The sequence below is a fragment of the Eretmochelys imbricata genome, chromosome 4 (genome assembly GCF_965152235.1).
Source record: "Eretmochelys imbricata isolate rEreImb1 chromosome 4, rEreImb1.hap1, whole genome shotgun sequence".
Taxonomy (NCBI): Eukaryota; Metazoa; Chordata; order Testudines; family Cheloniidae; genus Eretmochelys; species Eretmochelys imbricata.
This window is the reverse complement of record NC_135575.1, coordinates 67692856-67705183: the sequence shown is the minus strand read 5'-3', so window position 1 is coordinate 67705183 and position 12328 is coordinate 67692856. Positions and strand designations below refer to the sequence as shown.

At 36.7% G+C, this 12328-nt stretch overlaps 1 protein-coding gene across 2 annotated transcripts in view; it reads left to right on the top strand.

The window, feature by feature from the left end:
- FSTL5 (follistatin like 5) overlaps positions 1-7638 on the top strand; it is a 493618-nt gene extending 485980 nt beyond the window's left edge. For both annotated transcript variants that reach the window (XM_077814497.1, XM_077814496.1), the window contains one exon: positions 6936-7638. In XM_077814497.1, coding sequence (XP_077670623.1) covers positions 6936-7638 — 703 coding nt within the window. The remainder of the gene's footprint in view (positions 1-6935) is intronic.
- The last annotated feature ends 4690 nt before the right edge of the window (positions 7639-12328 follow it).

The following is a 12328-nucleotide window of genomic DNA, read 5'->3' as shown; positions in this document are numbered from 1 at the left end:
GCTTTTGAAATTTGTCATGGAGATTGAATTCCTGCATCCACAGAGCAGGTGAAACATAGGGGGTAGCAGTACAGACTTTCCCACACAGCTCAGAAAGAACCTTATATAAAGCTAAGTGGATAGTGACATCTCTGCCGAATCAATCACTAACCAATCTGCTGAGACTGTCAACAATAGGTTCTATTTAAAGCCAGTTTTGTGAAGTGGACATCCTTCTACTAGGAATCAGCACTGAAATAACAAACCATTCATGTCATATAGCACATTGAGAAAACATGAGATGGCAAAAATGGCCATTTCATAGAGTCATAGAATCATAGAAGATTAGGGTTGGAAGAGACCTTAGGGGGTCTTCTAGGCCAACCACCCGCTCAAAGTAGAACCAACCCCAACCTCATCAGTTTGCTATTAATCTAGGCAAAATTCTAACTGGCAGTGTCATAGACACAAAATGGGTGAGTAATATCTTTTACTGGAAATTTTCCATTGGTGAGCAAGACAAGTTTTAGAGCTGTCACAGAGCTCTTCTTCAGGTCTGGGAAATGTACTCAAAGTGTCACAGCTAAATACAAGGTGGAAAAGATTGTTTAGCATAAGTAGTTAAGAAATATTTCAAGGGACTGTTCAAAGTAAAGTGGCTCATTAGTATCCTTCCAGTCATTGGAGGGAAAAGAAGTGTGGTGAGGGGTTTTTTTTAGTGGATTATAGATTGTTGTAATAAGCCATAAAACTAGTGTCTCTATTTGCTCTATAGTTTTTAGTTTCTAGCAAAGTTAGGAATTTTAGCTCCCAAGCTCATCTTTTGAAAGTTTTGTGCAGGTTTCCTTGGAGGATGAGGACTGATATGTCAGATACAGAGTGATCACTTTGTGAGAATTGCTACAGCTGATATGGTCTTTTTGTCTTTTTTCATTTTCCTGTGTGAGTTCCTTCAAGAGTGCAGTAATTGTCTGGTTTCACTCACATAGTTGTTACTGGGGCATTTAGTGTACTTGATGAGGTACACTACATGATGTGATGGCATGTGTAGGACCCATGGATATTGAAAGGTGTATTGTGGGGGGTGCTTATTATTATAGAGGTGTCAGGCACTCGGATACCACAGAATATGCTCTGAGGAGAAAGTCTGGAATATACACCTTAATGCATTCAAAACCACCTTCACCAAACAAGGACACTCCACCAGAGTAGATTGCATCATGGAACGGGCCACCAAATACCCCAAGAGAACCTGCTTGAATACAGAAATAAACCCCCTTCCAACTGCACACCCCAAATTGCCACCTACCGCCCAACACTGAAACCATATAGGGTATCATCAAATAACTACAATCCATACTCAATGGGACCCCATCCTGAAAGAAATCTTTCCTAAACTCCCTCCTCTGTCCTTCATACAACCCCACAACCTCTCCAACTCATCATCAGAAGCAAGCTCCCCACAGACCAGGACACACCAACTCAAAGCAGCACCAGACTCTGCCAGAACAACCAAAGCAAAACCTGCAGCCATATCTCCACTGCTACAACGATCAATACTGCCTGTGACACACCTTTCAAGATCCAGGGGTCCTACACATGCCTATCACAGCATATGGTGTACCTCATCCAGTGCACTAAATGCCCCAAAAACAACTATGTGGATGAAATCAGACAATCACTACGCTCTTAAATGGACTCTCACAGGAAAATGATAAAAGACAAGAATACCACATCATCCATGGGCGAACACTTTATATAACCCACTAACAGCCCCCTTGCCCCTCCCCCCCCACCTCCAATGACTGGAGAGGTATTAATGGGCCATTTCACCTTGAATAGTCATTTGAAATATTTGTTAACTACTTATGCTAAACAATCTCTTCCACTTCGTATTTAGTTGTGACACTCTGTGTTTTCCAGACCCAGGGCACATCTTCACTAGCAACATTAAAGCACTGCCACGAGGGGCGTAGCTGCCAGCGCTGGGAGTGCAGTGGTGATGCAATGGTTTTTCATACCCCTGAGCAAGAAAGTTGCAGCGCTGTGAAGTGCCAGTGTAGACAAGCCCTCAAGCTTGTTTCTCTCACCAACAAAAGCTATTGGTCCAATAAAAGATACTGCCTCACGCACCTTGTCTCTCTAATAGTCAGGGACTGACACAGCTACAACAACACTGCATACAACTGGCAATCTTGAGAGAAAAGCTTCCATATCAATCCCAGTGCTAGTCCCCCAAGCCATTCACTGCTACTTGAGGAGTTTCCACATTGTTATGGCTGATTAACATAAAAACACCTGTCAGCAATGGTGCATTGTATTAGTATTTATTTATTTAGATTTATATCCCTCAAAAGAATGGCCAGCCTTTTGACAATCTTTTAAAATGTAAAATTATAAACACCAACAAACCCCCTCCCCAGTTACTAGATCAGTGCCTTATAAGAAGACATGGTTTTAGGCTGGAGGGAACATTTAGTTTGAACAGTGTATGATCACAACTGGTCATTCGTTCTTTTTATTTCAGAAAAAGTTAATTGAAATGCCCTTGATGTGAAAACAGCAAAGTATGGACATGATAAAAGCTATAGACCAAAAATGTTGTGAGGTTAATTTTAAAACTAAAATCTTTCTTTTTAAAATGGTCAAAACATGGTATGAAAATCCAAGGTCTATATGAATACACGAGCCTCTGCATGCTATCTTATGGTGTGTTTACTTTATAGGCTTAATTTTGAAAGGAACCTAAGTGAGTTATGTGCCCAGCTCCTTTGAAAATTCCAGCCATAAGTATTTTAATAGAGTGGGCTGGAATCAGCAACCCAGTGTTTATTCTGGTGCAGTCCTTGGCTGTGGCCTTTGGGAGAGAAAAGTCTATTGGGTAGGGTTTGTAGCAGAAGGCAGCTGCAATCTTCCCTCCACTGAAGGACTTTAGGGGATCAGCACAGCCAACATGAGGGAAGATCTGGCCAAGAATAAGTTGTCAGGCCAAACTGAGGTGTGTTGATTTAATGTGTCCACACAGCAGGTTGGCTGATGGGACTCTTCTGAGATTGAACCATAATCTAATTCTGCTTCCTCCCACCAGACTTTCCAAGTGAGAGAAGTGGCAATACATCCTACCTCCAGCGGCTGGAGGTGTACATTCTTTTTCCTTTTATTTTTATTACAGTAGCACCTAGAGGCCCCAATCGAGATCACCATCTAGTCATGCTGTGTTCACAGAAAGTAAGAGAGAGTCTCTGCCCCCAAAAATATAAAATCTAAGAAGATGACAAAGGATGTCAGAAATAAAGTAGTAGTATCGCTGTTTTAGAGATGGAAATTGAGGCACAGAGAGATTAACTTCTTCAAGGTCGAACAAGCAGTCTGTGGCAGATCCAGGAACTGAAACTGCATATCTGAATCCCAGTCCAGTGCCTTAACTAGCAGACTCTCCTTTCATGCACGCACACACACACACAGCTGTCCCCCTCACACACATACACCCATCCCCTGCACATTCATGTACCTATCCCCATCCCAATTTCAGAGACTCTCTCTAAAAAAGCCAGTTACAAATAGAAAAGAAGCCTTTTAAAATGCTCTTTAAAATCTCTCTCTTCCTCCCACTTTCCCTCCAATTGATTTTTTTTAAACTGGTGATTTTAAGGTTTTGCAACAATTCAGTTAAATTACAACTTTTTAGCTGCTAGATAAGCTGGTTTGACCGCAGCCTATTTGGTGTTACTTGAGCCCTTGACTCCACAGGAAAATGTCATCAGTCTTTTTAATCTCTCCTCATATGGAAGCTGTTCTGTACCCTAAATAATTTCTGTTGCCCTTCTCTGCACCTTTCCCAATTCTAATATATCTCTTTTGAGACGGGGCAACCAGAGGAGGGCTCATTGTTCCAGCACATTTATTTATTTAAATGTTTTAATTGTAGCCTTTGATAACTTTGGAGTGGAAATTGCACAGGTCACTAACAACAGATTCTTTTCTTCAGTCACTTTTATTATGTATGAGATTGGTAGGTGCACACACAGACACTGAGTTTTAGGTGTTACAGGTAAATATAATTGAAAGAATAGAAAATTATCATAAAGCAAAGTAAAGATAACAAAATGTCCCCCTCTCTTGCTCATACTTACAATCTTATGGCGACCATTAGAAATGAAGATGGAAAGAACAATAAGTGGAGCACATTGTAAGTGGAAGTGAGGATCTGGCCTGCTGCCTGCTCTTGTCATTCTATTGAACCCACTTGTGAATATCCACACATTAGCTTTTATACCCTGAACACCCACACATGTCCAGGATGATAACTTGTTAAATTTTAGCCTCTTGCCTGTGTATGGTATCCTGAAAGACCATAATTAAGGTTTCAACTCTTAACATAAGCTATTTGCATCAGTACATTTCCTAATAGTTTTAATACATCAATGTGATTAGCTCCTGTTACAAAGTTTCTAAAATTTCATTATTTCAAAAGTTATACTGGTACTTTTGCAGTTTACACATTTATCACAAGGCACGTATTGCTAAATCTTATAATCTATGCTAACTCCTATGCTATTTCTACTAACAAAAATATAACTACTAATAGACATCGCTAGGCTTCAGCTTGATTGCCAAACTTACCTTAACATTAATAATGTTAATATTTACACTGTATGTTTTCTGTTTTCACTTTAGCTATATTGGCTTGACTCATAAAGGTAATTTTGCAAACTATATATAAATTAAGTTTGCCTCAGAACCTCTTCAGGATCATGGCCACAAGTCAACTTATAAATTGTAGCAAGTTTAGGCCTTAACATACATTGTTATAATTTTAAATTTAATTTTAAACAAGTTTATTTTTAAAAGAAAAATGTATTTAATTTATAAAAAAAAATCTGATTTAAATGAAAACATCTGATTTTTTTTTTAAATCGTCAATTGTATTCACTCATCTCAAAAGTCAAGAAATGCCAAAGGTTAAGATTTTCTCCCACAGCGTTAACTCAGCTGTGTTACAAATACATGGTGGTTTCAAATCCTGTTTTCCTTGTTAAATATATTTTTTGTTTTTATTAATGCACACCATATAGTAGAAAGGCTGTGTTGTTAAGCTGAGTTAATGTTGTGGGACAAACCATTTTTGATTTTTATTTACTGACTTTTGAATGCTTGACATAGCAATTTTAATATTACAATTTTTGTGAGGGAAGAGGAAGGAATTTGGTATTAAAGGTGAAGTCAAAGGGGAGTTTTGTTTCAGAATTGAAGACATTATCTGGCCCAGTCATTGCTTGCCAAATAAAAATCCAGTTGAATGGTTCGTATGGGAAAGATTGAGTAATAGGTAAGTACTGTTAAGTGTGTTAAACCGGTTGATTCATGGAGAGTATGAGTCCATTGTTGCTACCAATTAACGTTCCTTTACGTTTAGCACTGGAGGTGTGGGGATCAATCCCCAAAGATAACTCTCAGTGGAGGCCATTACATAAAGGACATCCGGATTTAGTTATTATTTACTCTTTTCTAGTCACCTTTATTAAATCATTCTACTTCTCTGCATTTGGATGCAGTATGTTGATATATGCATTGAAGTGGGCCATATAGTTTTAAGATTTCGTATTGTTGCTCGACAAGAGACCTCATGTTACAAATGGTAATTCAGTATGTAATTGTGCCCAATATTGTTTTAAATGTCTGACAAACGTGTGCATTTGCCAATTCACAATGTGTGTAGCATTAGCCAAATTACATTGCTCTTACCGCAGAAGTACGAAAACTGTATTTTACCTTCAGCAACACAATATCATGCATCAAGAGTCTCAGTAGGCTTCATGAGAAGAGTTTGGGAGCGTATTTTAGTCAAGGTCAAAGCTAAAAGAAAAGGCATCCAAAATCAGACTTTCCAAAACACAATATGAGCCTAATCTTGTTCAGTCAATCCATTCCAATTTCCTGTCCCAGCATCACTGTCATCCTTATTTGTTGTTAATCCTATTAACCCATTTGCTCAGATTGTCAGGCTTTCCAGATATATTAGCACTCAGCAGCAAGAAAGCCTGGCTCTCAGGATCCAGGGGTCAGTTAGGGTTTGAAATGTGTATCGAGATGAAGCACCTATTAAGAAAAAATGCTGCTGATGCTCTTGTCTTGAAGGGAAACGAGTACTGTGCACTTCCTAAGCTTTAGAAAATGTTTAAGGTTTTTGTGTGAGTGCAATGCAATAATTAATGGGACCAGAAATGCTCCTTTGTGGGACAATGTGCAGATAGTTAGAGAACTACTATGGAGTTTATATTAATTTTTTTATCAATATAAAATTTAGGGATTTTAGGGTTTAATTGTACAGCTCATTTTCAATCGACATTCTGTGATTTAAGAAGGGCTGTTTAAAAATTTTATAAGTGAGGTCCTTGTGGTTGAAAGACATAAATCTAAATCCTTATTTGATATTTATTTCAGATTAATTCAATTAGAAGGATTTGGATTATTATCTGAATAGCAATTCAGATGGATTAATCTGATGTTCTCAACAAAATATGAGAACTAAATGAAGTGAATTAAAATATGTGGGATGTACTGCATCTTGATATTCAAGTTTTGTATCCCTTCTGGTTTTGGTAAAAGTTACTTGATTTTATAACTGAACATAGAAAATGCCAATAGATTTAGACACATCCGGAATAATGTTTATCTCTTACCCTTTGTAAAAAAAAACAAATTATACTCTTCCAATTAACTAGATCAATGGTTTTAAAATATTTTGCTTTACAAATTCTGAATTATAATTGCAAAGAAGCCAAGAAAACATAGATATTTATAAGCAGCTTACTGTTTGAAACATTTGAAGCTGAGATATGCAGGAACATATTGTTATACATCTTTTCTCATCTACTTTGCTTACATAGATTGCACGTTTGTGCATAATTAGACTATGGGCTTTCTTTCTTTGATGTTGTGCTTTTTCCTCTTAGGTTTGGATTTATTCTTCACAAAGATGAGCCTGTGCTCCAGAAAATTGATCTTGAAACTATGTCATACATCAAGACAATTAGTTTAAAGGATTATAATTGCATTCCTCAGTCTCTGGCTTATACACACCTCGGAGGATATTATTTTATCTGCTGCAAGCCTGATACAACTGGGGCTATTCTACCACAGCTTATTGTGGACAGTGTCACTGATTCTGTGATTGGATACAATGGTGATGTGACAGGCACCCCATATATCTCTCCAGATGGGCACTACCTTGTCAGCATTGATGATGTGAAAGGTCTCATGAGGGTCCAGTCCATTACAATCAGAGGAGAAGTACAGGATGCATTTGATATTCACACTAACTTGCACATATCTGATGTTGCTTTTCAGCCATCATTTACTGAAGCCCATCAATACAACATCTATGCTAGTTCCAGCACACAAACTGATGTGCTCTTTGTAGAGCTCTCCTCTGGCAAAGTGAAAATGGTGAAGAGCCTTAAAGAGCCTGTCAAGACAGAAGAATGGCCATGGAGCAGTAAGAACCGGCTAATCAAGGACAGTGGTCTCTTTGGCCAGTACCTTATGACACCTTCCAAGGAATCCCTGTTTATCCTGGATGGAAGACTCAATAAGTTAAATTGTGAAATCACTGAAGTTGAGAGAGGCAACACAGTAATTTGGGTTGGAGAAGCATAAGGAATCATATTAGATAATTACCGAATGAATAGTTCTACAGTACATTGCACTTAACTTCATTCTTTAAATATACATTGTTTTCCTTTGAAATTTAGACCCTTCTGTATCTGTCATTTGTTTGGTTCAGATACAATTTGATATTAACTCTGACATAGAAAATTGTTAAAACTGATTATTCATCAAAGGGACTTATTACTAATGACCATCTGAGGATACGTTGGTTGATTAAAATCAATATTGAAATTTATGCTACACCTTAATAATGAGAGCAATTCTAAAGCTTAATTATGAAATGATGATACAATATTTTAAGGTAGTAAAACAATAAACCTATGCTTCAGGGAATTTCAAATGACTTAATATGATCCATTGCATTTGTAAGTGGCATACTGAAATATACTTAAATTCCAGTTTGGTTTTCTTCCAACAAAAAATAAGAAGTGTTGTGCAACCTTAGACTTCTTAAACTGAAATGTTCTATCCTGTCCACTGTTTAATCTTTTTGTGCCTTGAAGGGAATGTCTCACAAGGAAAAGGAAGAGTAGAAATTATATAATTTATTCCCAGTGTGGCTACAGGATTTTGTGTCATTGAAAAGAAGCATTTAGTATCTCAAGTTTTTAGTCTCCATCAGGTTGTGGAGCACATTAAGGAAAAAAATGGCAAATTATATTTGCAATTTTTTCTGTACTCTGTTTTTTGATCACTGCAGTTTGAGAAGTTTATTTTTATTGTGAGTTTTAGTTGAGATCATTTCAATTGATAGCAGAAGTTTTACCTTTTTGTAACAGATCTAAGTGTCAAGTTATTTTGCTATCACAGGGTTGCATCAACAGGGAGTTTCTACTAAAGAGAAACAAGATGTGTATCTGCTTAGAATAAATCACACTTTCTCATACTGATATGAAGCTTCACTTGTACTGGCAAGAAAACTGTTATTTTTTAAAATAATTTTGTGAGACATGCATTTTGAAGAACTTAACATGAAACTCAGAACTGGATTTAAGACAACAACCAGTGGATAGAGTTTTTGCTTGTGCGTTATGTCATGTACAAGTATTTCATAACCTCTTCCATTTGCTTAGTAGATTTGCCACTCCAAATCTCTAATTGGATTATTGCAAAAAAAAGTTCCCTTGTATTTATTTTTTAATTTAACTAACTGTTACTCTAAATTTAAACATAGCTTGCACATCTAAATGAGAATAAGGTTCTTAAATTTAGAACAATGTTAGCACATAAAATCAGAAAAAAATAAACATGTGACTAATTGAAGCCAGCAGTAAAACATCTAAGACTTACAGTAATGACATAAATATTTGGGGGTAATTTTTATTTATTTTTATTTTCCTAAGGAATGCTTATGAGCTCTTAAACTGTCCTCTGTTTACTAAAGACAATTAGAAAAAAAAAAGCTTTTCTAAGTAAAATTTTGCTCCAGTTTAGATTATGTAAAATCACTTAGAAACCTGAAATTTTCTAGCATTGTAATTGTGTGTGTATGTAGCATCCTGTGCTGTGTGATACAGTAGATCTCTCTTTAGCTTGAGGAAACTTCCTGGCAGGTAGATTTAATTAAAATAAAAAATCTGCTTACATTTCTAGCTACTGAATCTGTTTTCCTTTTTAACAATTTTTCCCATTGTGAATGAGAGCCATGTAAACTGTTACTCAATTATTTACAGTAGTCTGTCTCTTATGCATTTTTCTTCTGTAATTTACACCATGTGGATGTTCTGTATGTAGAAAATGCTTGACAAAAGGAGAATAAACCCTTTCAATTTTAAACATTCTTGACTTCAGTGAATGTTGCAATACAGCCATAAATTATATTTTATTGTAGTAAACCAAGAAACATATAACACTGCTTTTTATTTGAAGGCCAAGGGAGAAGAGGCTCATCTGCCTTTCATCACCTACTGCATATCATGAATGATATATGCAGCATATGTTTTTTGTTTGGAGAAACTTTACCAACTGGGAAGCTTTACATTTGCTTTTACACAGAAAGACTCAGGACTTCTATGTATCTATAAAGCATAGTGTGATTATGTCTCCAACAGTAAAGGATATTTCTGGGAAGCTGTGCCACATTGTGTGTTAGCCCCACTGTCTCATTGAAGTATAAATAAAATAGTCAATTAACAGTTTGGTCAAAGTACATTTCTTTAAGAACTCAAAAATATTTGGTAGTAGTAGGCACCTTCAGTTGTAAATTAAATATGTTAAACTTCCATTAACATAGTGGGCCAAATTTTCTGCTCATGTGAACTGGAATAACTCAATTGGCTTCAATGAAATTACATTATACGAGCACAGAATCTGGCCCAGTAACTTGCTGAATTCTAGTTTAAAATCCATTATTGTAAATATATTTGGGTAAGGTGGTTGAAGCAGTTGTTTGCTTGCTTTGTTCTCACATTTTGCTGTCACAAAGGCCCACAATTTGGTTGGTTTCCAGTTGCTGATTTTAAAAAGTCCTTCCGGCTTCCCTGCATCGGGGGGTGAAGTTCTGGCTCTGTTGAAGTTAATGGCAAAAATCCTATTGACTTTGATGCAGCCAAAATTCCACCTTGATGTGCATATGCAAGATACAGTAGGCAGTTTCAGATTCTTACTTTATTAATTGTTGTTATAAATGAAGTCCCAAACAATGCTATCTTTTAAAATATAGTCTAATAATGTTCTGTGACAATACTTTAGCATGGGCCTCCCACAAAAATGGAAGAAGTCCTGTGGTAAAAGTCCTGATTTTCCTCTGTAACCTGTGGTCTGCTCATAGATTTATGGTCTGCTCATAGATACAAATTGAGAAACCTAGTCATAACACAGAAAGGAGTCAAAAACCACATGGCAAACAAATTTACAGTAAATATAAATTTGCTGGAAAAATTTGTTTCTGAAAACTGAGTATATTGAAAGAACAGCACAGCATTAAAATGTGTAATTTGACGGGTATGGGGTAGAATGGAGACCTCCACTGGGAAGTGTGTAAGCTTCCTATGTGTTCCAACCTGAACTATTCCAAAAGAATGCTGTACTTTTATGAGACAAAGTTCTGGCAGGGCTGATTTAGCAGTATCCAGAGAGAAGAATGAACTCCACCTGAGGCAAGGAAATCATGTTGAATTTTCCATCAGTTTGATAGGAGAAGGGAAGAGTGGTGGAGGCAGCGCTCTGGAGCACTTACTTTTTAATAACTTCTTTCATACCAATAATCAGTTGAAATATGATCTACCTGCCTTGTGTTGAGTACCTACATCAATGGACGCAGGGGAGGGAAGGTGAGAGGCCACTGCAGTTTCTTTTTATAAGCTAGTGGAGGTAGCCACTCAGAAATCTGATGGTTGTATCTTCCAACATGTACACGTTGCCTTCAGTTACATTCTTTCAACAAACTGCTCTGTTTCCTAAGTATTAATTAATCACCAATTAATTGGCTCACAGAAATAGGTAAACTAAGCTCAAAACACCTACTTTAACTTGTTTAATTATATTTGCTGCAAACAAGTTATTTCCAATGTGAAGACATATGGCACAAAAGAGTATATGGGCCCAAAAACACCTTTGCAAATATCTGAGTTTCCCATCCCAACAAAAATTCAAGCATATTTGTTGTTCATACATTTACAGACACATTTAAAACAGAACACTGGTGCTCGTAATGATTTAAAAAAAGTATAGGCTGAAAATTATAATCATTGGGTTTTGTCTCTAGCAATGCCATCTCAGATGTGATCTTGTCAGCTACGAAAGCAAATGTTAAGAAGCATCTGTCTTAACAAGTTCTCATGTGGGAGACTTCTAAAGAAAAGACTATTGCTATTGTAAGTGATGTGGATGGCAGTGGAATTAACATGGTGTTAGGTGGCTTTTACTGGAGGGATTTTTGCTGGGTGAGCCCCTGAATATTTTTAGCTTTTAAAATCTCACAGCATTATTTGGTTTTTAAGTCTTGAGTCTTGGCTATACCCGAGATAGGATAATTATATTCTGTCTTGCTATATATTACCTTGCAGTTTAAATTAGATGTAGATTTTTTCTACACTTTCAAGTTTAAATGGGTATAGTTTGCAGTGTGCTGTTAAGCAGCTGCTATTTTCCACCCAGGGATTTCAGTGATGAATGAAATTATTCTTGAATATATTTGCAAAGTTATTCAGGAGAATTATAAATGAAAAATATTGTATAAATGTCAAAGTATAATTATTAAATCCCTTTGCCCACTTAGCTCAAAATACTTGGGTACCCTGACTAGGCTTGTAACTGAATTAGCAATGCCAGCTTAATTTGGGCCATTTATTTTAATTGGCAGGAAAGGTGTCCGGCTAACTTTTGAAAAAGGACCGTCAATTATTCATACACGTCCTACAACATTTACCAGTGTTAGCCATTCCATCCTTTTTCATTTCTACTTGTGATGTTTAACTTTTCACCTCTCATGGTATTTTGAGTAAGGATAATCACCTGCATCAATATTTCAAAAGCGCCTAAAAAATACACATATTAGCTGTAAATTAGCCATACATTTGCACCAATTCCACCATCCAGGAATACTTCCACTGTTTCCCCTTAGCCTTGCAATCATTCATCCCATTCCCTTTGGGGGGGGGGATGTGTGAAAACAGTTGAGTTTTATTTCATGTTCTGAAGGTCAACAGACTGTGGTCTTGCTTGATCATATTTGTGG